Below are 27,913 nucleotides of genomic sequence, written 5' to 3' on the forward strand. Positions count from 1 at the left end.
GATTAAATGAGTCACTAATATTTGCAAGTAAGTCTGAAAGAAGCTAGGGTTACCCCCCTCCTGAAGAAAGCAGGGTGGATACAAAAGCCTTAAACAATTATAGGCCTATCTCCCAACTTCCGTTCCTGGCAAAGATCTTGGAAAAGCAAGTTCTGAACACCCTGGCTAGCTACTTGGAAGATCACGGACTTCTCCATCCCAGGCAGGCAGGTTTTAGATCACAACACAGCTGGTGATGGCTGCTGTTGTGGATGATCTGAGAATCAGGGCCGACAAAAAACAGTCATGTAGCCTGATTCTCCTAGATCTGTCGGCGGCTTTCGACACGGTCAGCCATGCCATCCTGCTGAACTGTGTAGCGAAACTGGGAATAACAGGGCAAGCTTTTAAATGGCTTAAATCCTTCCTTACAGGCTGGACTCAGAGAGTGCAAATGGAAAACCAACTATCCTCTGCTAGTGGTGTGACCTGTGGCGTTCCTCAGGGATCGGCACTGTCCCCACTTTTATTCAACATCTATTTACAACCTTTAGTGGAGGAGTTAACTCACAGAAACTGTCAAATTTTTAACTATGCAGATGACTTACAACTGCTGGTCCAACTTGACAACACCAGTGAGGCACAGGACTCAGTGAAAAACCTTCTTAGGTTTATGGTTAATTGGATGGTAAACAATCTCCTGAAAGTTAACCCGGACAAAATTGAGGTACTTATTATATCAAATCAAGAAAGCCCCTGGTGTGAGCTTTTCTGGCCTCCCGAACTCGGGGAGGTACCAATCCCAGGAAGAGCAGTAACAAGCTTAGGCTTAAAAATGGACGCAGATCTGTCAATGGCTCCCCAAGTCCTCGCGGTTGTAGGCTCTTGTGTAGGTCAACTAAGACTGCTGCGAAGACTTGTTCCCATTCTTTCTGCCACGACATTACAAACCATTGTGTCTGCGACAATCATCTCGAGGTTGGACTATGGAAATGCTCTTTATCTGGGTCTCCCTCAAAAGCTCCTTAAGAAACTGCAGGTGGTCCAGAATGATGCGGCCAGGCTGATTTTCTCACTACCACAGAGCACACGAGCAACGCCCTTTCTTCAAAGGTTGCACTGGCTGCCCATTGAGAACCGAGTGCAATTCAAGTGCCTCTGCATAGCCCATAAGGCTATCTATGGAGAGGCTCCCAAATATATCAAAGATCGTCTGAGGAAGTATATGCCGGGCAAAACGTTGAGCTCCTCTGAAGCCTGCAAACTAACCCCTTTGTGATTCAACCTCAAATCTAAGGGAGGGAGAGCTCTGTCGGTCCTCCTCCCTCAAATCTGGAACATGCTTCCGGCAACTTTTCAAGGGGAGCCAATGCTGCTACCCTTTAGAAAGCCGTTAAAAACTCATCTGTTTAAAAAGATGACATCTCGAACGTAAATTGCCAACTGGGTGGGGGGCGCGTCACTGATAGCTATGTGTTGTGTTCCTTTCTTTTTAAAAAAGCGATTAGAGACCAGTGGTGATTTGCGCTATATAAAACTACAGTAACATAACATAAACACCCATTATTCCGCAACTTTCTTTCCGCATACCATTACTCAGCATAATTTCATTACGAAAGTACCATGACTTCGCAATGCCATTATAACGCATGGCATTACATTTTATATGCTTTTACCACGCATACATTTACAACGAAATTTGTTGTAAATGCATGAATGGTAAAAGCATGTTTTTTTTTAAATGTTTGGATAAGGTAAGTATGGGTATAGGGCAGAGGTCTTCAATCTGTGGGGCGCGACCCCCAGGGGGGTCGTGGAGTCCTTTGAAGGGGGTCGCAGATTCTGTCCCTGGCTTGGGCTGATGAGGGTGCTCATGGCGAGGCAGAATTCACACCGAGGTGTGAAAAACATCGAAGCCTCATTAACAAGTAAAAGACTTGTCAAGTACTCGGGTGTGGCTGTGTGTGTCCCTGAAGCCGTTTCGAGGTGGGGGAAGTCGGGGAGGGGGGCAGGGGGAGCAGGCTGTAGTGTAGCCTGCCCTTTGAGGTCAATGGATATTGCGCGCCTGGAGATGTGGGTCCCGTGTCACATCCCCGCCACCAGCAGGGAGGCACAGAGATGCCCTCCCATGATCGGGAAAGAAGGAAAAACACGCAGAGAGATACTGAACTCCCCCATGAGAAAGGCACAGAAAAGGTGGGTGAATGAATGATGGGTGGATGGATGGATGTAAGGATGAAGGATGGATGGATGTGTGAAAAGGTGGGTGGATGAATGATGAATGGGTGGATGAAAGGGTGGATGGATGAAAGGGTGGATGGATGAAAGGGTGGATGGATGGATGAAAGGGTGGATGGATGAAAGGGTGGATGGAAGGAAGGATGAAAGGGTAGCTGGATGTATGGATGGATAAAAGGTTGCATGGATGAATGATGGATGGATGGATGTGTGAAAAGATGGGTGGATGAATGATGGATGGATGAAAGGGGGGTGGATAGATGAAAGGGTGGATGGATGATGGATCGATGTCTGGATGGGAGGATGAATGGGTGGATGGATGTATGTATGGATAAAAGGTTGCATGGATGAATGATGGATGGATGTGTGAAAAGGTGGGTGGATGAATGATGGGTGGATGGATGGAAGGGTGGATGGGTAAAGGATGGATGTATGTATGAAAGGGTGAATGGATGAAGGATGGATGTATGGATGTAAGGATGAAAGGATGAAAGGTTGGATGGGTGAAGGATAGATGGATGAAGGATAGATGTATGGATGTAAGGATGAAAGGGTGGACGGATGAAGGATGGATGAATGGATGAAAGGGTGGATGGATGGAAGGAAAGATGAAAGGGTGGACGGATGAAGGATGGATGGATGTATGGATGGATAAAAGGTTGCATGGATGAATGATGCATGGATGGATGTGTGAAAAGGTGGGGGGATGAATGATGGGTGAATGGATGGATGAAAGGGTGGGTGGATGAAGAATGGATGTATGGATGGATAAAAGATTGCATGGATGAATGATACATGGATGGATGTGTGAAAAGGTGGGGGGATAAATGATGGATGAAAGAGTGGATGGATGATGGATAGATGTATGAATGGGAGGATGAAAGGGTGGATGGATGTATGGATGGATAAAAGGTTGCATGGATGGATGGATGGATGTGTGAAAAGGTGGGTGGATGAATGATGGGTGGATGGATGGAAGGGTGGATGGGTAAAGGATGGATGTATGGATGGAAAGATGAAAGGGTGGATGGATGAAGGATGGATGGATGGATGGATGGAAGGATGAAAGGATGGATGGATGTGTGAAAGTGTGGGTGGATGAATGATGGATGGATGTGATGAGGTCTAACAGGCGCATTTATGGTTTTCAAAAGATGATGATGAGGAGTACCAGTTTCTAGAAACTTTTGTCAGAAGGGGGTCCTTACCCCTAAAAAGGTTTTACAAGGGGGTCTCGGCATCAAAAAGTTTGAAGACCTCTGGTATAGGGGTATATGTTTTGGGGTACTGAGGTATATGTTTTGGGGTGTTTGGGTATTTTAAGGGTTCAGATATAGTTTGGGGTTATGGGGTACAGGGGTAGTTTTAGGGTTTAGGGATAGGTATGGGTTTTGGGGTACAGGGGTATTTTTAGGGTTCGGGCTAAGTTTGGGTTTTGGGGCATAGGGGTATTTGTAGGGTTTAGGGGTAGATTTGGGTTTTGGGTACAGGGGTATTTTAAGGGTTCAGGGCTAGGTTTGGGTTTTGGGGTACAGGGGTATTTTTAGGGTTCAGGGCTAGGTCTGGGTTTTGGGGTACAGGGGTATTTTAGGGTTCAGGGGTAGGTTTGGGTTTTGGGGTAAAGGGTTATTTTTATGGTTCAGGGCTAGGTTTGGGTTTTGGGGTACAGGTGTATTTTTAGGGTTCAGGGGTAGGTTTGGGTTTTGGGGTACAGAGTATTTTAAGGGTTCAGGGTTTGGTTTGGGATTTGGGGTACAGGGGTATTTTAGGGTTCAGGGCTAGGTTTGGGTTTTGGGGTACAGGGGTATTTTTAGGGTTCAGGGCTAGGTTTGGGTTTTGGGGAACAGGGGTATTTTTTGGGTTCAGGGCTAGGTTTGGGTTTTGGGGTAAGGGGTATTTTTAAGGTTGAGGGATAGGTTTGGGTTTTGGGGTACAGGGTATATTTATAGGGTTAAGATGGGTTAGTGTTTAGGGGCGTTGGGGTATTTTAAGGAGTAAGGGTGGGTTATGATTATGGGGCGCAGGGGTATTTAAAGGGAGCAGGGTGGACACCCGGAGCTGGAATGTACAGAACCTGTGGATGAAATATTGGGCACAACACTCGCTTTTTTTCCGTAATCCCGCGCACCGCACACGCCCACGCCCCCAGCACATGCCCACAGCACACTATATGAGACATGGCAAGAAGGGCGGAACGTACCACACGCCCCCAGCGTTTGTCACGCCCCAGCACACGCCCACAGCACAACGCAGACACGCCCACAAGGGACTACTTTGCTGGCACGGTTCTTTTACCTTTTAAATGTATATGGTGGGCGTCTGCATAACCTATGTCCTTCTGCTGCAACTGCCCTTTCCAACGCTGTATTGGGTGTTGTGATTGGTGCCGTGGTTCCTGAGATTACCCGCCTCAAAGGTTTGGGCTCTCTCTTTATTATATTAGTATAGATCTATGAGCCACAATCTTTTATATTTTTTAGTGCACAATTTTACAATGTATCCAAGAGCACTTATGTTGTATCGATTGTGTTTTATGTGCTATGCCCGAAATAAACAGATTAATAGTCAATCACAGCAAGCCAATTTTAACACTACCAGCAGCAACCTTAATGAGAGTGATATTCCAAGCGATACAGAGTCAGACATCACTGGAGGAAGTATATCAGGGGATGAATCTACTACTAAAAAACAAGTTAATTTTTTAGACGAATTCCGGGTGATGCAGAAAGATCGTCAAAATGCGAGAGGTCAAGCGTCACCGACACAGAGAGGAAGAGGTCGCGGACAAGGCAAGACAAGGGGAAACGCCGCAACCGCAAGAAACGACTCAAACAACGCTGGGAATACCGACAAAACAAAGGGCGCCATGGGAAGCCGAACAACATGCTCAAACAAAACATACTAATGGATGCTGAAATGGTAAACAAAACAATTGTCAATTTATCTCAAAAAGTTTTGACTGATAATGAAAAGAGAACTCTATGTCTAGGGCTGTCCTTCTGTCCTTCCAAGATAGAAGTTTTTCACATTAAATGCTACATTCTAGACACATTTATAGGCTTTCTGTGTATACTATTTAATTTTTGAGATTAGGATATTTTTGTAGACTACGCCAGTACTTCTTTTGCACACTACATCATTTCTTGGGCATACGAGGGAGCTTGAAGAGGTTCCTACCTTGAGTGGTGAGTGCATTACTTCCAACCAATGCGATGAATTGAGCAAGGAGGAGCCAGGGCAGGAACATCTGTGAAGCAACGAAAAACGTCACTATTAAAATGTCTACGCATAAGATTATTCACTTTGTAAAGACACCATCATTTACCTGTTACCAGCAACCCTTCCACTCACACGTCCTACTAACATCCCCTCGATTGTTCATCAATATCACCTTTAAAGAACTGTTCATTTCTTTTTCCAACTAGTCTAAGTAAAATTACCAATGTATATGCGAAACGTTCCGTGCTTTGTTCTCTTTGGATATTTTACAAAGTATAAAAACCGGCCCCACCTTGTGCCGCAAACTGTTGTGTCGAGAAAATCAATCAAAGTGTCAAGGAGGGGAACAGTGTGCAGGAGGGGCCATACTGACAACACGTGTATTTAACCAGTAGAAGAGGTAAGAAAGGCAGCTCCCCTGCCCTGTTGTCTCCGGCCGTCTCCCAGGATCCCTACAGCCGCCACCGCAGCTCCAGAATAATGACGTCATAGAGACCAGCACTCCACTGCACGAGGACCGGAGCTGAGGCAGGAAGTGGCAGACGTCTATACCGCCAACACCGAACTCAACACTACGGAATCTGGAGCGCCTTTAGGGTGGAGGGTATGTATATATGAGCCACACTAATGCATGGAATGGTCTTTGTCAGAACTGAAAAGCAGTCCCATTTGCTGCTGTATAGGTGTATCATGCAGCAAGACTTTCGCTACCCCAGTTAGGTTCACTCTGTGGTGTGAACTGCACAAATTGCACTGGTAGCTGTCCTCAACATGCGCCCGTGAAACATCCGAATGTGTTCTGTGGCCTATAGGTTACATACAGATCTCTGCGTCAAGCGCATAAAACCTATGAGCTCTCTCTCAGTAGCAAGGACAAGGGAAAGTCCAGGGAATTTGTGTGCTAAAGATGCTTTGAAATAGGGGAAACGGGCAGCATTTAATTAGAACTTGACTTCTATTTTCAACTTTGTTTGGCTTGCCCTTGTCCCACCAGCTAAAGCCGTACGTGAAGTAAAAAAACAGTAAGAAAATATAGAACCCGTCACTTGAATTACTTTTAAACTTGTGGTGACTGTCGTGTCCTACACCCCAGGAACTCACACAGGACACGATGTGCATCTTACAGGTATTCTTTTATTTGTTGGTTTACATCCTGCTTGGATCATGACCTCCTGCCTCGAGGTCCAGCATCAGAATGTTTCCCCTCTCCGCCCCTTGACCGGATGTGGTGTCCGGTGTCCCCTCGCCCCTGCGCTGTCCCAGGGTCCTAGTGCCCTTGTCCTGGACACGATATTTCCCCCCTTGTTGCAAAACAAATTTTTTTTTTTTTTAAGAAAGAAAGAAAGAGAGAGAGCGAGAGAGAGAGAGAGAGAGAGAGAGAGAGTTGATGATGTGCGATGGCCCATGGGCCCCTTTCTTTACACCTCTTCAATTAGTCTCTTTGGTTCCATCTGTTTCCTTCTTGATCACTGTTTTCTGATGTCCGCTTAAGCTTCTTCCTTTTGTGTGTCTTTCTACAGTTCTTGCTTTGACCTTTCCGCTTCCCTTGCTTCTGCCTTGCTGACATGCGAAAGGTGCCCTGTGACGTGACACTGGCCAAACTGCCGCCTTTGCCATCCGTTCTTTTGCTTTTGTCATCTTCAACTTGCCTCCGGGGGTCTCGTTGCCACATTTCCTCGCTTGTCCTTCTTTGACCATCGCGATGTCTCCTTTCTTTTATTGGTAAGACCCTTCGGGCTGCACTTATTTTGTCTTCCACTTGTGGCCGTCTCGTCTTGCTCAGTCTGTAGGGTGTTACTATCCATGCCTCTTCCATGGTGGTGTCTTTCTTTGTCTCTTGTTCTAGCTCTGATGTTGTTGCTGATATCGGTGCGTTGTTCTCTAGGATGTAGTTTAGGTGATCTTCCGCCCTTATTCTTGCGTCTTTTTTGTATGGCCGTGGATGTCTGGACATGTAGTCGGCTAGATTTTGTTCTCTTTCATGCTTGTTAATTATTTTCAATTCGTAGTCCATCAACCTTCTTCCCCACCTTTCTGTCCTTGGTGGTATATTTGCTTTTCGGTTGCCATAAATCATTCTTAGTGATTGGTGGTCCGTCACTATTGGTGATATTGGTGATTCTTTTTCTGCTTTGTGTTGGACCATTATCGCGCCCAATCCTACTGGGCCGGGCTGAAATGCCAGAAACCGGTCCCCGGTAGCTTGTATCCTATCTGGTGAAGAATTGGCTTGGTAGTTTAGTCTGCCCTGTTCCCATGATGCACTGGGCCAGGGACAGACTGATTTGCATATAGCCAGGTTCTGAGCTGGGATGGTGCAGTGAGATAAATAACGGTGATGGATCAAGCCCTGATCTTTGGACTGGGTAAGAGTGGTCTGCTTAATTCAGACACTCTGTTCATCACCACCCCTTTTCTGAATCAATCCTACTGGGCCGGCATCTGCGGTGATCTTCGTGCCTAGTGTTGGATCCAAGTACTCCAGGTGATCTCCCATTGGTGTTACCCAGGCTGTCAGTCCGTCTGCCGGCTCGATGATTTCTTGACTCAGTAGTAATTTTCTCCCTTTCAGCTTTCCTAGTCGTCTTATTTGTTTCTGATATTCTCTTGAGATGTTTGTGGCGCCGCTGTCGAGCACGAGCCTCGCTTTGTGGGGCCCCACCTGTTCTTCTTTTCTATTTCTAGCACTTGTTCACTGACTCTTCGTGCTTTCTGCCATTTATTTTTTTGTCCTTTTGCTCTTTTTGGCACTTATTTTCTTCCTTTGTTTTACTTTATTTCGCCTCTTCTGGGCTTTCTTAGTCCTTTTTCCTTATATTCTCTTTTTCTCTTTGTGATCTTTTGTCCCTTTTTCTTCCTTTGTTTTACTTTATTTGGCCTCTTCTGGGCTTTCTTGGTCCTTTTCCTTTTATTCTCTTCTTTTTTCTGGTATGCACTTGTATTGTTTCTTTGTCTCTTTATTTTATTTCTTTGTCTTCTCCTTTTCTTTATTTCTCTTTTTTAGGTGCGCCTGCCTCTTCTGGGCTTTCTTGGTCCTTTTCCTTTTATTCTCTTCTTTTTTCTGGTATGCACTTGTATTGTTTCTTTGTCTCTTTGTTTTATTTCTTTGTCTTCTCCTTTTCTTTATTTCTCTTTTTTAGGTGCGCCTTTCCTGACACTTATTTCTTTTTTTTTGGTTTGTGTCTTTCTGTGACACCACGTGTCCTTGGTGCTGTTTCTGTTACTTTCTGATACTTTTCGTTTCCAGATGACCTTTATTATAGACTTGCATGCATTCGCTGGCCGGCGTTACCCCGACCTCTTGCTCCGAGGTCCTGATCCTTACTTTTTACCTCTTTTGTCCTTTTAGGTCACTTCTGTGACTTATTTCCCTTTAAATTCACTTTAAATCACCCCTTTTGTCACTTCTTTTGCCCTTTCCTTTTATCACCACTTGTTGTTCTTGTATTCATTCTTTTCCACTTCTTTAGTCCCTTTACGTTACTACTTGCTTATTTTCCTTTAATTTGCTTTAAATCACCCTTTTTTGTCGCTTCTTTTGCACTTTTCGTGCTTTCTCGCGCTTTGCCTGGCCTCAAAATGGCCGCCGCACTGTTCCTCGCTTCCTATTGGCTCCCGCGCCTGACTTAAAAATGGCCGCCGTTGTTCTCGTGTTGTTTCCTGTCCAATCGGGACTCTGCCTGGCTTTAAAATGGCCGCCCGTCTGTTCTCTGTTCCTATTGGCTCTCACGCCTGTTTCTAAGATGGCCGCCGAGACTCTCGCGAGAGCTCGCGCCGATTCTTTCAAGTCTTCGCGCTTTTCCTCGGCGCTTACCGCTTCACTTGGTCTTCTCTCTGCAGCGCTTGGGGTGGGCTCCTACGTCGCTGCACGTCTTCTTTCAGCACTTCCTTCTTCTTCTTCGCTGCATTGTGATCCAGGGTGGGCTCCTGGTTTAAAATCACGATCTTTTTCACGTCGCTGCTGGCCTTCTGATGATACCGCACCTCTACCTCTTCTTGCGCTGGACACCGCATGCCACCCTTCGTCGTCAGTTGTCGTGTCCTACCGCCCAGGAACTCACACAGGACAGGATGTGCATCTTACAGGTATTCTTTTATTTGTTGGTTTACATCGTGCTTGGATCATGACCTCCTGCCTCGAGGTCCAGCATCAGAATGTTTCCCCTCTCCACCCCTTGACCGGATGTGGTGTCCGGTGTCCCCTCGCCCCTGCGCTGTCCCAGGGTCCTAGTGCCCTTGTCCTGGACACGATATCGACGTAGCACGTAACTGCAGAAGAAGCTATAATTATTGGAAGTGGTAGAGTGTTCCTTTCACATATCGCACAAGGAGAACCTACTCTTCTATCAGTATGTGGGTGTCATCGCCCAGGAAAGAGGACAGACTGCAGGTACATTCTCCGATGAAAGAGAGCAGCATAGTGAACACAGTTTAGATAAAGGCCCTAAAACAGGGCATTGAGACACCTTCTTCTGTGTGAGCAGTGTGTCTAACTGACTCTGGGACTTATTGTCCACTGATGCACTAGATTGACACTGAAGTTTAAATGAAATATGTCCGGTACCCAGAATGAATCCATTTTCTCCCAATCTTTCCACAGATGAGAAGTAGGGTCTGAGGAAGCTGACAGTAATCACGACAAACAGTATGGTTATGTTCCCCAGCTTGATCGCTCACAGAGGAGGAATATATTCTTAGGAAATTGAGAATCGTCCCATTCTGATGCCCAGGTGGCCTGGACTTGGACCAATTCCTCTATCCTTTCAGAGGCACCATCTTGAAACTCTCCATATTGTCTGGCCACCTCCACTTCCCTATATTACGGTGCAACTGAGCTAGAGAATATTCAAGGGCGTACACCGTGTTGGATGTGTGGGGATAACTGAGGTTAGGGGCGGCTGTCTGAATGAAGTAAGGACAGATAAGACCAGGAGATCCATGATTTGGGATACTGGGAAAGAAACAGTTAGCTTGCTTCTGTAAAGTTCCTTCTGTGCCTCTCTCTAACTCACAACCTCACAGCCTGTGTTATTAGGAGGGACTGCTCCTGGAAACAGTGTTAAAGAATTAAAATAGTTAAACCACATGAGCAGATCACTTGTGGTCTGACTGCATCACCTACCGATTAAGAAAGTTCGAAAAATACTCTCTGGAGAAGTAGCCCATGTGCTTATTTAGACACTTAACACAGCAGGTAGATCATTTTTCTATTTTTTAAAGCTGTTCAAAAGACATCCTTGCAGAAGCTTTTCAGCAAATGGCATTCTGTTAAAAAATGGGTCTTTTGCAATTTAGATAATCACAATTTTTTGCAATTACCTATATTGCAAATGCATTTAGGGAATCCCTAATGCCAATGCATGTAGCCTTTCCTAGATGCGAACTGTGCATTCAGGAAACGCTAATTACCATTAACTTCAAGATGATGGTAATATGCGCATGCTTTGAAAAATGCACAAAAATGCATTTTTCAAAGTGCAATGTAGCGCACACATGCGCTTAGGTTAGAGCATGGGTGTGCTTTACATGTACACACATATATTTTTTGTGTGCAGGGTTTCAGGGGGGCCTTAGGCCCCCAGGCACCCTTGGATTTGCATTCACTATTTGCGACTACCAATATGGTAGTCACAACTAGCGAATGCAATACCATTCATTCCTATAGGTCTGTAGGCCCATAGGAGTGAATGGAGTCACATTACTTAATAGCGGTTCGCAATTTCCAAATCGCTATTAGGTAATGTTAAGGAATCTCAAATTTCTTTGCAATTCCTACATGCACAGCATTTTGCGATTCCCAAATAGTGAATACGTAAAATTCGCTATTCGGGAATCGCAAAATGCGGGCTTGATTCATGTGCCCCTTTGTTTCCAAATTCAAAGGAATGTAGCATTTATATATACTGTGACTGACACCTAAAACTTCCGGTTACACCTTGATGACAGATGCATGTCTTCTACCAAAACAGCTACCTTACAAGAGCAGCTATCCCAGCGGATGAACACCCGGATCGGTTTCTTCTCTGAGACCTCAGCCTACGACTTACTCTGGCTGGTCCGATTTACACAGATTTACATAGAACGTAAGAAATGGACATTCTAACAGTTATTCCTAAATTTGAAATACATTTAAGATATTCTTCGGCTTCCGAAAGAATTCCAGGAGTATTCATGCAACTCTACAACATTTGAAGCTTAGTGGAGTATTCAAATGAATACATATTTGCACATTCAGAAATGCAACACGTGGAAATTTACAAATAGGGAAGTTGAATGCATACAGACGTTTGCACTTGCTAAAAATGTTTTCTTCTTTCTTCTTCATGAGGGAACTTTCTCTGTGGATAAACCACTTCCCCTACAGCCCCACTAATGTTAGGAGTTGCCTCCCCTTTTTCTGCTCTAAAAACAGAATTGCAGCTCTGCAATGTTATATTTTATTTCTGAGGAACAAACCTAAATCTCCACCCAGCTTCAGAGTGTGAAACTGGCAGGAAAAGTTTTGAGAGTATGCACAAACCGCTTTTATAGAGATCCCCTCCATTAAACTCCCAAACCCACTCTTGTGAGAAGATTTATGCAGCTATAAAATTAATTGTACTGATAATTGAATCTGTTTTGGAGAGCAAATTCATTGCTTGTAAATAATACATTTGCATTTGCTTTTGTGAATGGAGCAGTCAGCGTACCAAAGTTCCAAATAGCTTTCTTCATTCGGCCATAGGTATTGACTAGGCAAAGAGGGCAATTGTCCAGGGCAACCACCATCCATGCCCCCCCACCCCCCCCCCCCCCCCCAGAAAGTGAACTTTCCATTTCTATAGCTACACCTCTCTGCCTACCCTCTACCTGTGAGTTTGTCTCTTAATACCCAGTTTCATTTTAAGGTAATTTGGGGTCCCCGGAAATACATGATTAATCTGTTTTTGAAAGTTTAACATAGTACTGCAGACGTCATGCAGGCCTCGAATTAGCAGGAGATGTGTAAAAAATTAAGAGTTGCTTCTATCCTGGGGCCCACAAAGTATGTCGTGCCCGGGGCCCCCAAAATCCTTAAGATAATACTGTAATTTATGGTACATCTGACCTCTGGTCCTAGGCTAGAGAGCTGTTTGAGATATCTCTCCCTAAATCCCCATATCCGCCTCTTTCACTCACCCCCACACCTCACACAAACCCTCTCTATACCTACAAAACACTTACCACTAAGGCAACTAGTCGTCCAATAGCTGAACCGTCTTCAATTAAAAGCTAAATCTTCTATTTATCAAATAAACGCCTCCTTCTTCCCTCCTCATCTGTGGTCTGTTTTCTTTTTTGTTGAAGCATTTACTTCTGTGCTATAACAAGGAACATTTGCATCATGGTGGGAGGACAACAATTATTCCACCCACGAGGCCAAACATCTCTTGATTCTGTGTGTGCCTGAAACAAGCTCACATGACGCTATGTGAGGGCCTGTGCAGCTCTTCGATGTTGTATTTTGATTTCTGAGGAAGAAACGTGATCTTGCTAACTCCTACACAGAAGCAGAACACACTGACTGCATTCTCTGCCCTTAAAAGCTGGTAAACTTGGAAGTGGGTTAATGTAGCTACTGCAGTCATTCATGCGCAACGTCCAATTCGCTGATATAAACGTTTTTGACCGAGCCGGCTTTGCAGTGATCCTTATGCAAATATAAATGAAACACCATTAAGTCCATCTGGTATAGCTCCAGGATGCCCCATGGGCTAGGGGCTATATTTAACAAGTACCGGCAAATCCACTCTGTTAGGCCTATGTGAGATATATTTATTGGCTTTGTCAGTGTTTTTTAGACGTGTTTCACAGCTGCACGGCCTTTGTGCAACATGCCTGAAAGTAAATAATAGCAGTATGAGGCGGCCAGTGCAAGCACAACATATTTTATATGAGCGCCTTTGGACCATCGTTGACAGATTTGAGAAAGGCACTTACGACCTGGCTCTTCGACTGAGACCCGAAGCTCAGCGCCTGGTTACCCTCAAGGGGTGATAAGTAGCGCTATACAAGAACTGATTGATTGATTGTTCGAGCGGAGTTTAATAGTACTGTAGAATGGAGTTTAAACTAAGCATTAGGTACACGAAATGCAGTTACTGATTGACGACTGAAGTCGTTTTACATATGAAATTACGCATATGTGTGCTTGGCCATGTGTGCTTGTGAACATAAGTGTGCGGAAACATGGATAGGAATGGACGGACAGGTGGATGGACAATAGGCTGGTTTTACTTTACATATTTTTTGAATGAAACATTTTATAATCTGACACACGAATGTGGTGCAACGCTTTCTCCCCCCAAAAAATAATAAAACACCGTGGGGCAGATTTTTGAGTTCTGGCGCATCTCTGCAAATCAGCAGGGATGCGCCAGAACTGATGCGTCACGCAATTCCCTCCTTGCAGCACCACAGATGCGCCGCATTTACAATGCGGCGCACCATGGTGCAAGGAAGGGCAGATGCGTGACTCATCTTGTGGTGTACGGGCGGCGCATTGCTGCGCAACTCCTGCAATGTACAGAGGCCACCCATACATAACGTGGTGCGTCACTCCTTACGCCTGCTTCAAACAGGCGTAAGGATTTGACCCAGCAGCGTCGTAAAACTGACTCGGTGAAATCTTGTAGATTTCACTGCGTCAGTTTTACGGGACTTTCCTACGAGAGAACGCCCACCCTGCGACAGAACGCCCACATGAAACCTGACGCAGGTTTCATGTGGCGCATGGCTTTACAACGTGACGCATCTGCCTAGATGCGTCACGTTGTAAATAGGTTGCAGGGATGCGCCACGTTTCCGCGCCGTTGCGTGACGCTTCACTAAAAGATGTATTCTGAGTTCAGGCATACTAAACTCGACATTTCTACCATGTTCCCTGAGTCGGTTAGGATTATAAGATGTAATAATCTAACTGCCCATTCTGGCCTATGGGGAACAGGTAGCCTTGCAATAGTGAAAAACGAAAATGGCTGTAATTCACTATTAGGACATGCCACACACATTGCGGCTTGTCCTACCTTATACTTACAATGCACCCTGTCTTTAGGCCTACCATAGGGGTGTCTGATATGAAGAAAAGGGAAGGTTTAGGCAAGTGCGTGCACATGCTCAGTCAACATGGCAGTACCAGACTGCACACAGGCTCTGCAATGGCAAGCGTTAGACACACTTTTACAGGCTGCTTCTGTGGGTGGCATAGCCAGTGCTGCAAGCCCACCAGCAGCATTTGGTTTACAAGCCCTGGGCACTTCTGGTGCACTGTACTAGGGTCTGACAGGTAAACGAAACCAGCCAATCATGGAATCACTAATCCATTCATCTATTTACAATATGGAGAGCATACGCACTTTAGCACTGATCAGCAGTGGTAAAGTGCCCAGAGTCATAAAACCAACAAAAACAGGTCAGAAAAATACAGGAGGAATGCAAAAAGTTCAGCGTTACCTTGCAAAAAGGACCAAGTCCAACAGGGCCCATATGAAATCTCTGACCATCTTCTCCAGTGTAATGAAGAAGGAGGCCGGTATATAGACAAGCAGCTTGGCAAAGTAGTACAAAAACCTTTGTAGGGCCACCATCTTCACCAACGCCACTCTGCCCGTCACTGCTCGGGGAAGTGGGCTCCAGAATTGCATCTGGGATCAGATTGCCGTCGAAGAGATCTGGTGGCTGTCGATATATCCGAATTCCAAGGTAGCAGAATGTGTATGCACTTCACTGTACCCTTTCACCATTGAGCACAAGACCTGGGTCAGGGATTCCTGCGCCAAAGGTATAGAGCTTTGATTTGCCGACATTTACTTTCAGCCCTGATATGGCCGCAAATTCCCATAGGATTTGGGCCACACACTCCGGCATATTGTTGATATCTTGGAGATAGATTAACAGGTCATCGGCGTATAGCGATACTTTGTGTGTGCCATTGCTTAGCAGTATGCCATCATGCATTTACGTCCTTATTGACTCGGCTAGTGGCTGCATTGCGAGAGCAAAGAGAAGCGGGGACAATGAGCAGCCCTGCCCCGTCCCCCATCGCACTGGAACCATATCTTGAATGTATGGGCCCATCTTCACCCTTACCACCGGGTTTGTATAGAGTAGACGGGTTAATTTCAGGAAGGTGGGGCCTAGCTTATACCTTTCAAGAGTGGCAAACATATGATTTCATTCAAGAGAATGAAAGGCTTTCTCAAGATCAAGCACAAGGCAGCCTGCCCTCAGCCTCGCGTAAAATTGCTATTTGGAAGAAACGCAGGTTGAGTGAGGTGTTTTGGGCTGGCACAAAGTCATTTTGATGTGTGTGTATCAGAGCGGGCACCGCTTGTGCCTATACACCAATACTTTCGGCAACAACTTATAGTCGATGTTGAGTAGACGAAGGGGCCTGTAGGAACCCATGTCCATTGGGTCCCTGCCAGGTTTGGGCAGCAAAATCAAATGCGCCTTGCGTAGTGAAGAAGTAAGTCGCCCTGTTTCTACAGCAGTTGTGTAGAGGGTGTGTAGTCTCGACCTAGCGATTCCCGATATGCCTTGTAGTACTCCACCGGGAGCCCGTCAAGTTCCGTGGCCTTCCCTGTGGCCAGGGACGATATTGCTTCCCACAATCTCTTTGAGTGAGATCAGTTCAATTAGCATCTTGTTGTGTGCCAGCGTTACCTCAGGTGATTGTATTTGGTCTAGGAAAGTTGCTAGGATGTGCGGATCACAGCGGCCTGGGATTGATACAACTGGCTGTAATGCTGTGTGAATGTCACATTGCTTGTGTACTAGGGTTCCTGTACTAGTTCGCAGCGCGTCTATTGCTTCGCAGGTGTGTTCTTGGTGAATTAGCCAGGCCAGAAGTCGGCCTGACCTATTAGCGGTGGCGTGAGTGCGGGTTGTGTGCTCCCCTCGTTCTCTAAAAATATTCATCACTTTAACCCATTGTGATATGCAAATAAACAAATCTGAACCTTAAGCAAGAGACAGGGTAATCAAGGTGCTGTCCGAGTATAATGCCTTCATACCAAAACAATCTGCATTCGGTCTTCTCACTACATAGCATGAAGAACCTGGCCTAAGGCGTATGCTGACATATCAATAGACTATGGGTGTTCACAAGGTTTGATAAAGGGCAACATATTAAGTATTTTCAACTACATTTTGAACACTTGAACGTTTTTTAAATTCTTTATAACATTAACTAAGGATGGAGTTGTGGTCTAGTGGCTAAGGTGTCAATCTGGAGACTTTCGTTTGAAACCAGCATGGCACCCGACTAAAAAAAGTGTAGTTCTGGGCAATTAACTTAATCAAACTGTGCCTAAAATGGACATTTGTAAGATACTAGTGTAAATGCACGTAAAAAATAAATTTAAGCATCCACTTGTTGTAAACAAACCTGTACTGTGTTACATTGTCTTTTCTAATACACAAAGCTCTGTTGCTCCCTGCAATACCGCACTGGCCGCCTCTGAGAAATCCAATATGGCGACCAGTAGCCGGACGAGGGAACGTAAAGTTAGCATTCCAGTCAGGACGTACTCGTAGTGGAAGAGGCAGCAGCAACCCCCGGAGAGGGCATTTCTTCAGCATCCGAAACGCCGAGGGGGAGAGACGAACGGACCACAGCGTCGAGGAGAGCGAGGAACCAATGTGGAGCACAGAGGAAAGCAGGACCAGAGACAGCGAGGACACCAGCCAGGAAGCCGATGACCCGACTCCGCCCTCTCTTGATGTGCAAGATAGTAATGCTATTAACACTGGTGGTATTCAAGAAAAGAAGCCCACCAGTTCGCTGTCTGCCACGTCCCAGGAGGGCTGTGGCTGTGGCTGCAGACAAGTCTCTCGCCTGAATTTCTTTGCTCTAAATAGGTGGTGGGTGGGAGATACACACTACCATTGGAGTGAAAGCACCAGAGGTGGCGGAAACTCACAGGTGTGGGGGTGGAAGCACAAAACGACTAAAGTAGTCCATGAACAGTACACTTACGGTGTCCCCTCTTTGCTTCTTTTTGAGGGCCACCTGCAAGCCTTTGCCCGCGTGGCAACCTGAACAGACATCAAGGGATGACAATAACCAGAAACGGAAAAGGGAAAGCACAGGCCCAACCTATCTTCTAGGGACAGCTCCACCTATAACTTGCCTTAGAGCAACAGGAAAGAACCACGCAAGAAGAGAAAACGGCTTTCCAAACAGCCCTTAAATAAAAAGACTTGTGGCTTACTACCAACAAGCAGATACAAGATACCACCATTCCTCGACCTTACGGATGCCATTTCTAGTACCCAGGTTCAACCAAATATACCCAGTTCGGTCTTACAGAAGATTCAAGCGGTGGATGACCCAGATTATTTTTTGGTGAACTTTTATAGGGTGGCAGCCACCGCTGCCTGGCCACCTGAGTGGTGGGGTCAGTATATAGCTACCATCTTATCTGGGGAATTGCAGGCTGCCTATCAGACAGCCAACTCGGCTGGTGCTGCGTACTATCCAGAGATAAAAAAAAGCTATCCTGGAACGTTTGGCTGTGATGAAGAACACTATTACACCATGTTCCGTAAGGAAAAATAAGCCACAGGGCCGTATATTACAGAATAAAGGATTTGGGGAACTACTGGCTACAACCCACCACCTCTTCCATAGAGGAAATTACTGCTAACATTTATTTAGAGCTATATTTAGAAGCATTATCCTATAACACGCGTTCTTGGGTAAAGCAACACCCACACCCCATGGGGCAATCAGCCAAAGAGCTGGCTTGCGCTTACCATCGTTCCCCAGAGTTTCGTACTACCTCACAAAAAAGCTCCTTATCAACACCCAAAACAGTTCCACGCGCAATGCCTCGGAGAGGAGAAGTTCGAAACCCCAGCAACATGAAGACTACAGTAAGACCGAGTCTGAAAATCCAAGTCAACACATGGGACTCCAGTGCTTTCGTTGCGACGAATTAGGCCACATATCCAGGAATTGTCCTACAAGGCGGACGTTACAGAACTGATGGAAGTGGGTTACACAAAGCGAAGAGTCTTAGTAACAGGGGGAAGCAGGGAACGTTATAAGAAGACAGTCTACCTTAATGGCAGAGCAGTCAAGGCTTTGCTAGATACTGGTTGTCGTCATTCAGTTATTTCCAAGGAATTAATACCTAGGACCCAGATAAAAGATGCAGAAACTGTGCCAGTGTCCTGCGTGTAAGGTGACATAAAAACCTACCCAGCAGCAGAAACACTTCTGACTATAGATGGTTAACCCCCAGCTACGTAGAGTAGGAGGAGTGCCCCGTTTAACAGAAAAGGTGATACCAGGGACTGAATTATCCTGTGTCAGTGATTATCTAACAGATATAACAAAAGCCTCCCAAATGGTAGGTTGGCTAGAAGGGGCCCCTTTTCCTAAGGTGGAGATAGAAACACCTGTGGTGAAGACCCATAAAACTCGAAGGGAGAAAAGAAAGGAGCGACTGGGTTACCGAAAGTCATTCAAGTCCCCTATCGCTTATGTATTTTCATCCCCAGATGGTGATACGATTCCTCCGCAAAGCTTCTGAACAGCACAAAGAGATGACAGCACCCAGAAGTATTCTTGGGACAGAGTACAGAAGAATAACCGAAATCGGGTAGGCCCCTGTTTTTGTGTAAAACATGGTTTGTAGTGTAGAGTCTACAGCAATAACAACCAATCCTTTGAACAACGGGTGGTGCTGTTAGCCTTTAGAGAGCAGGTTTTGTGCCTTGCGCATAGTAAAGCGGACGCAGGCCACTATGGGCAAAAATATACCCCTAAATACATATTAGGACATTTTTATTGGCCTGTCGTGTATCGGGAGGTAGCTAAGTTCTGTTTCTCGTGCCCGAGGTGTCAACTGATTAATCCACCCCACATACGAAAAGCCCCATTACAACCCCTCCCTATTATAGAGGTCCAGTTCCAGAGGCTGGGGATGGATCTAGTGGGTCCTAGGAGACATCAATATATATTGGTTATAGTAGACTATGCGACCCGCTATCTTGAGGCCATTCCTCGCACAAGCATGACCTCTTCATCTGTCGCCCGGGCAATGATAACCTTCTTCTCTCAAGTGGGTTTCCCACGTGAAATCCTAACGACCAGGGAATCCCTTTAGCCCGTTTAATGAAACAAGTGAGTACCCTTCCAGGTGTGCAACAAATACGCACATCTGTATACCATCCCCAGACTGATGGACTAGTGGAAAGGTACAACAGAACTATCAAAACTATATTGAGAAAACTTGTGAGTGGCACTGGGAAAAACTGAGACCAGAAACTTCCCCTAGTATTGTTTGCTATTCAATCCTATGAGCAGAAGTCCACCGGGTTCTCTCCCTTTGAATTGTTATTCTGAAGGAAACCACGTTCCCTACTTGGCATGGCCTTTGAACAATGGGTAGAGGAAGATGATGAAGGGAAACCGTTGTTGACCTATAGTGAGTCGCTCAAAGAGAACTTATCTTCCCTAGGGGAAACTGTACACTGGGACATGGAGAAGGCTCTGGAAAAATAGAAAAGAGACTTTGATAAGGCAACAAAATTAAGGGAATTTGCCAAAGGTGAGAAAGTTCTTATTCTTTTACCTACCACCGACAAAAAAACTCTTAGCCTCCGGGCAGGGATGTTTTTCGATCCTGGCCAAAGTAACCCCCGTAACTTATAGAGTGTTGGTACCCTATTAAAATCAGAAGGGCAAACTACAGCGCGAAACCTGTTCAAAAAGTGGGAGGAACATCCGACTGAGAAGGAGGACTTGATGGTAGGAAACGGAACCCTCACCCAAAACACCGACTCTCCTGCAAAGCTGTTTGAAGAAGCTTTCCAAGAAGATGTCAACACTGGTAAGATGTTGACTCCGACCCAACTACAACAGGTAATTGCCTTACTGAAGAGGTACCCAAGACTTGTATCCACGATCCCAGGGCGGACTGCCCTTGTAGAACATGATATAGTTACTGAAAGGGGAAAACTCATAAGCTTAAAACCCTACCAAGTTCCCGCTGCCAGGAGACAGGCCATAGAAAAGGAAGCTGAAGATATCGTTAAAGCAGACATAACAGAGCCTTCCCAAAGCGCCTGGTGTGCCTCAGTAGTCCTTATACCTAAACCAGATGGCAGCCTCCATTTTTTAATTGATTTCAGACAATTACACGCTATATCTAAATTCGATTCCTACACTATGCCTAGGGTCGACAAGTTGATAGAAAGCGTGGGGAGAGCCAAAATTATATCCACTATAGACCTTACCAAGGGACACTGGCAAATTCCCCTTACTCAAGCCGCCCGGGAGAAAACTGCCTTCTACACCTTTCAGACACCGATAGACATTTTATTAAGAACACATCGACAATATGCACCTGCCTACTTGGACGACATCGTAGTATTCAGCTCTGATTGGGACACCTATTAGGGTCACCTGGAGCAGATCTTATCCACTCTCACGCAAGCAGGCATAATCCTAAATCCCAAATAAAACATTCTTGCTACAGACCACATAAACTATTTAGGGTTCTCTGTTACTCAGGGTCACATCCGACCTCAGGTGAATAAAGTTGAGGCTATACAAAACATACCCAAACTATCCTCAAAGAAAGAAATACGATTGTTGCTCGGTCTGGTAGGGTACTACCGCCAGGTTATTCCCCACTTCTTCGAACTGGCATGCCCCCACACAGATAACAAGGTCAAGTGGTCTGAGGTCCAAAACTGCGGTCTTAATATGTTAAAGGATGCTTTATGTCATAACCCAAGACTCAGCTGTCCGGATTTTGAGAAAACCTTTGTTCTCCAAACCGATGCGTCTGAACACGGGCTGGGAGCAGTACAACCTGATTGTCAAGGATATTTACGACCTGTTAACTTATCATGCCCCTCTCACATGGTTGACTACCAATAAAAACTCCAATTCCAGAACACTACGTTGGTTTCCAGCGCTACAACCTTTCTTCTTCCAGACTTACCAGGTTCCTGGGTAGCTTCAAGGGAATGTAAACTTCCTGTCCAGGTGTTGAGTCTCAGTATGGCCCGAAGGTCCATACCTAGATCGAATCTTTCCCGCTGGCTTCTCCAAAGGTTTAAGAGGGATCCTGCACAAAACGTTCCTTTTGTCGGTGTCCTCTTTCCACATTAACCTACATGGGAGATTCATAGGGATTGAGGGCCATCTGGAGGCCAGGCATTATAATTTTATATTGTCCTACGTCCCCCAGCAGGAATTACACTCGACATCGCAGGCAATTTGAACTCTCGTAGTGCCCTTTCCCCCAGGGATCACCCTGATAGAGGGGAACTTTAAAGCAGTCCCAGACCCAACACAAGACACTTCTGAGGGCCCTCAGCCTGGTTAGATGGCACGTTCTGCCCAGTTATTCTCATGGTAAAGGAGAAAATGGTCCCAGTGGAAATCAATCGAAAACAAACAATGATTTATAATACCATCCGTTCAATCACTCATAGACATTTCTTGTTCAACATTATTTAATCATATCTAACATATATTGCCATGTTCGGAGCATCACATGTATCTAAATATTGTATGTAATGGTGCCCCAAGAAAAGAACAAGAAAGGTTGGTGCAACAAAGTGCAGAAGTGAGGGTTCATGAAAAAGGGAGAGCAGTGACAATATATACATTAAAAAAAATCATACAAAGCCTGTCCAACCTGACAATGGGCTTCAAATACTATTACAAAGCCATTATCTTAAGTTGGCGCAGTGAAAAAAACACTGTTGTCCCTATTGGCATAAAAGATGGAGCTGTAGACGTTTTGACCCAGTAAAAGTGTAGGGTGACCCAGATCCTTACAAGAGGGTCTTCATCAGGACTGTGGGGTCACCTGAGAAGGAATAAAATAATCTTACATGTAACAACTAATGGAGAACTACTGCGATACAAATAGGTGTAAACATACAAGGTAAACAAAGATTACCATTGTTCACTCGTATCTGTGGTGGTCAAATAGTCTGGAAGGGCCCATGGGCTCCCAAAAACAGAGAGGGAATCAAGATAGCAATCTGAAACAAGAGTTAAAATATGCCATCAGTATTGTATAACAGAGCAAGTGTATGTCTTACACTGCTTGTCACTCGGGTACACACTCCGTAACCGAAATGAAAAACACACTTCAAAATCGATTTTAAGTACTTAGAAACTCGTTACGGGTGAGGCAGGGATTAATCCAAAATGCTTTGTGATTCTAAAAAGAAAATTTAAGTAAGTGTAAGAGAAGAGTAAAGTTAAACTCCTCCGCCGTGAGATTCAGTTTTTTAAAAAAGGGGGTGGAAAAGAATGCCTACTGAAGATCATACCTCCTTTAGAAAAATAGCAGCACGTCCGTTCTTCAACTTGCAAGCAGAACAGTGCAGAATAGGTGGCACCAACCTTTCTTGTTCTTTTCTTGGTGCACCATTACATAAATTATTTAGATACATGTGATGTTCCGAACATGCCAATATATGTTCGATATGATTAAATAATGTTGAACAAGAAATGTATAGTGATTGAACGGTTGGTATTACAAATCAGTCAGTCAGTCATTAAAACTTTATTTGAGTTATTACAACCATAAAAGTATACACTATACATTTATAAACTTTATAAAAACACGAGTTAAAATTTATAAAATTGCAATTCAGTCATTTCCCGGAGGATAACCCTGGCAACATTATTTCTAACAGTATCCTCCTGAGATGTTAAAAACACATGAGAAAACATATCTCACTAGACCTTCCAAACATAATACATACATTAGAGTACAGTCTCGATAACATATGCCTATAACTCTGTATTCTGGAGGAGCTCCCTAACTCGAATCATGTATTTCCCCAAGGCGCAGGCTATATCCAGGTTTCCCATCCCCACCAGGAGCTCTGCAGCCTGCTTCCTATTCGTAATCCTGTAATTTTTGAATAACGGGCCTAAAATCTCCTTACGTATATCAAGGGTCCTCCTGCAGTCTAATAAAACATGAGTAATGTCACAGGTGGAGCCTAATGTACATGTGCAATTACCATTACTATTAATCATGAGGTTTTTAACCCTGGTATTTACATAACAGGGGTTTACACCCATTCTCAGTTTTAAAACCTCTCTTCTTAATTTCTGATTCGGCAGCCTATCCAAGTACGGGTAAGGATGATCTTCTGAATTCCATACTTGGATCATATGGGACACTGATATTTTTTGCCGAAGGTACTCGTGATCACAAGTACGGGACACATCTGCTCCCAACGACCGTAGTTCTTTTTTGCCTATATTGGTGTGTCCTAACTGGGCATCTAGTTCTATTCCTAACTTCCCATAAGCTTCCTTTAATGAGAGTCTGACTTCTTTAGCCCATGATAACTCACTTTTTTTTACAAATCATTGGGACCATTTTCTCCTGTTCCGTCAGTAACCTGGGTCCGAGTGACATTTCTGGGTCATACCCATTTTTTGTAACTACCAGTTAATCTCATGAGCAGACTTCATGGGCCTGTGTGACGCATGAAGATCGTGGACCCCTCACATCGGTCCTACACCCATACCACTGCGGATCACAACAGATCTGGTTCCCAGCGAGCTATCTCCTCACGTTGCAGTCCGTAAGGATCCTGCTGCATGGTATCTCTGATCACGCGTCACTCCTCTTAGTACTGGGACCCCATCGGGCTTTCCTTGAGAAACTGGGCGTCTTCTGTTGGGACACTGTGGGCAGCGAACACACCCACAGTGAGGGGTCTAACTAAACGGTAGGTTTGGAGGAAGGAGCCACGCCAATTGGACCAGGTAATGGAGTAGAGGCTCAGATCCTCAGTCTTGGTGCGGCGAGCCCACAGTTGGGGAAGTCAGACACTGAGCGCCAGCTGGCGCTGGCGAAAACTAAGCTGCAACAGGTCTCTCTAAAGGAGGCGAAGCAGTGTTAAAGAGGATTGACCCAACATGTCTATGAGTATGAGAGGAAGTTTAGCTAATTATTCTAACGGGTGGCAACCCAAGATGTCTCCAACAGGATAGTGGCTGCCATTCTCAACCCCTTCGGAGCCTTGCATGAGGGGCAACCTGAGAGTTTGCATATATTTGCGACTTACTATCAAGCTTACACACTGCGATCCCTGCACCTCTGCAGGAGGTCGCATCCCCACTAAAAATCCCTCTGATTTAGATCCTTATTTCCTTGGCTCAGGATCTCAGTCAACCACTCGTAGTGGAAGAAATAGGTGTGGCTCTCTCTGATCTCTATTTGGATAAGACGCGGGCCAGGAAGGGTACCCCATTGAATTCTTTAAACATTATCGTACTCATTTGATACCCCACCTATTGGCCCTCTATACCAAAGCGAAGGAGTGTGGGTCGTTTCCCCCAGACCTGGATAGTGCCACCATCGCTGTTGTATGTAACAATCCACTGAACAATGCTCCTATTACAGGCCAATTTCCCTAATCTGTGCTGACAGCAAGGTGTTGGCGAAGTTCCTTGCGACCAGATTGTATCAGGCATTAAATTATCTGATCCATCCAAACAGTATGGTTTCATGTCTGGGAGGAGCACTCGTCATTACATATGGAGGGTATTGTTGGCCCTCTCTCAATCGTGCCACCTAGAGGGATCCTGGGCCCTCGTCCTTATTTATTTGCAAAAGGCCTTTGGCACGCTCAAGTGGACATTTCTGGCGGTCATGCTGCAGCGGTCCGGCTTTGGACCTTACTTTCGTTGACTTCTGGGTTTGCTGTATAATGCCCCACTAGTTAGGGCTTCCCCCTGTCTCGGTCTAGTGATAGAGCCCATGGCTGGCCTTATTATATGTGATGCTCGGTTAGGGAATGGCAGTGGGAGGGGGAGTTGAGGAATGCATAGCTCTCTGTGCAGATGACGTCCTGCTATTCCTGGAAGGTCCACAGTCTTCAGATGCCTTGAAATAATTTGCCTGCATGGTGAAGCCTCTGCCTTACAGATTATTATGCACAAGTCAATACAGGTATCAACTGAGGATAATACTGGTGTCCATGCCTGGTGCCCTGAAGTGCCAATAGAGTGCTTCACCTTCAAATACCTTGGGATCTATATATCTCACCTCCCAAACCTGGCATGGACCCTTAATGTCCAACTTCTTATGTTGACCTTCAATAAGGATTTCCAGAAGTGGGCCCCCCTCACTCCTTAACCCTATGGGGTATCATTTAAGATGATGTGCATTCCTGGCTTCCTCTTTGTTCTGGCAAACTTTCCCCACATAATTCCCCCGAAATGGTTCTAAACACTGACATCCAAGATCACTACCTTCTTCTGGGTGGGAAATGGTAAGGGAGGGGGGTGGTCGACTCTGGGTGGCCTTCTCCTCCATGAGGAAATCCCTATATGATAGGGACCAGGAAAAAGGCTGATCTTTAAGGTGTACTAACTTGCTGCGCAAATGGCAATGATTGGTTAAATGGGGTTTGGGACCACCCCGCCTACATCTCCTGGGCCTTGACAATATCCTTGGACTACTCTATGGTATACCAATACCACACACTCTTACTGCGTGCACCCGGGTCACGATACTGTGTTGGAGAGCAGCCCTACGCTTTATCCACTGGGATCGTCGTCTTAGTAGAATGACACTGTTGTGGCAGGGTGCATTGCTCCAGCAGGTGTCGGGCATTCAGGGTTTTACACAATTGGACAGTATAGGGATTATTTTTTGGGAAGATGTTTGGCGTGGGGGGACCTTGGTGTTGTTTCATGAGCTATGGGACCTCTACCTGCTTTCTCACAAGCAATGATTTTGTTACCTTCAATTACCACGCCCTTTTTGTCCACATCCCGGTGGATGCCCAAGTATAACTCCTTCAAAACTTAACTACTAATGGAGAGATTGGGCAAGGAAGCCACCTCCACGCTTTACCGCTTCTTGATGGCTTACACACTGGAGAGCTTCCTTATCCTGCAATGACTGTGGGAAGTTTGGGTGGGAGAGTTAAATTACAATGATTGGCGGTGAGGCACGTATGGCCCCACAAGAGTTGACAATCTCCTCACAGCTCCAAATGGTCCAAATCACTTATCTCCATGGAACGTATCTGACCCCCCCAGCGAATACAGTAGATGGCATGTATTACTCCTGCATGTATGAGGCGTTCTCTCCCCGCAGGTGACTTTTTCCACATGGTCTGGTCTTGCCCAGCATTGTCTGTCTTTTGGGAAGGGATACGATGTGAGCTCCCTGCCGTACTGGGAAAGCAAACTGAACTTGGTCCTCAGATGGCCTTATCGAGTTGGGGGGGCCAAGGTTGCAAAGGGTATTAATTGGCTTTTGTAGTTCGGACTGGACTGTTCCCATGGGGCACAGGGTCAGAGCTGATTTGCATATCGCCATTGTCTAACCCAGGGTGGTGTGGAGTGCAAAAAAACGATGGATTTGGGCCCAGATCTTTGGACTGGGGTGAATGTGTGACATTGATCCACATTCTGTCCATCACCTGTTTTGTTTGCAATACCGCCATAAGTGCGCTGGGGATGCTCAGACGTGGGTCCTAGTCACTCCACACCACTGGAGTCAGGCTAGCCGGGCTGATGAGAGGTGTTACCTCGAAACCGGTCCGGTCCTCGGATGCTTGATTCCGTTCTGGGAAGGACATGGCTTTTGTAGTTCGGACTGGACTGTTCCCATGGGGCACAGGGTCAGAGCTGATTTGCATATCGCCATTGTCTAACCCAGGGTGGTGTGGAGTGCAAAAAACGATGGATTTGGGCCCAGATCTTTGGACTGGGGTGAATGTGTGACATTGATCCACATTCTGTCCATCACCTGTTTTGTTTGTCATACAGATCACTGGCACTGCTCAAGACAGATTACAAAGTGTTGGCCAAGACCTTCACCGATAAACTACCGCCTTTGGTACTGGCACTGTACACCCCGAACAGGTTTGTTTCAGCCCACAATACCTCTATCAACTTACGGAGATTTTTCCGGATCCTGGAATATGCTCCTTGCCAGTTGCCCCAAGCTGGCTGCTTGGTACTGGAAATGGAGAAAACCTTCGACGGGACGGACTCCACTCAATTTCTCTCTTCCCTAATGACTTACTCCTATATCTTAGGGATATATATTTGATTCCTGCTGCAGTGGCCTTAACACTTAATCGATTTGCCGGCCTCTCAGGCCTTAAGGTAAACAGGTTCAAAACCTGCATCTTTCCATTTACATCCATAGTACATGACCCTGCCTTCAGCCTCAATGGAATCAGGATAGCCTGGCAACCTACCATGTTCCAGTACCTAGGTCTTCATGTGAATCACTCACCACCGACTTTTTCGACAGCAACCTCACTCGTGCAATGACATCGCTACAAGCTCAGACAAACATCTCAAATTGTCATTATCAGTGGCAGGACATATAGCTTTTCTAGAAAGTGTTGAGTTACCTCAACTCCCATATTATTTTGTCAACCTTCCCCTATACATTCCAAGACCCTTCTTCCGATCCCTTGAGTCGCT

The 27,913-nt window shown here is 45.6% G+C and overlaps 1 protein-coding gene across 5 annotated transcripts in view; it reads right to left on the bottom strand.

The window, feature by feature from the left end:
• LOC147701275 (uncharacterized) overlaps window positions 1-27,913 on the bottom strand; it is a 208,684-nt gene that overhangs the window by 142,252 nt on the left and 38,519 nt on the right. For all 5 annotated transcript variants that reach the window (XM_086930007.1, XM_086930010.1, XM_086930008.1 and 2 more), the window contains exon 2: window positions 5,395-5,464. In XM_086930007.1, the coding sequence (XP_086786133.1) occupies window positions 5,395-5,464 (70 nt within the window). The remainder of the gene's footprint in view (window positions 1-5,394; window positions 5,465-27,913) is intronic.

This window comes from Lissotriton vulgaris, chromosome 7, assembly GCF_964263255.1.
Source record: "Lissotriton vulgaris chromosome 7, aLisVul1.2, whole genome shotgun sequence".
NCBI classification, from domain to species: Eukaryota; Metazoa; Chordata; class Amphibia; order Caudata; family Salamandridae; genus Lissotriton; species Lissotriton vulgaris.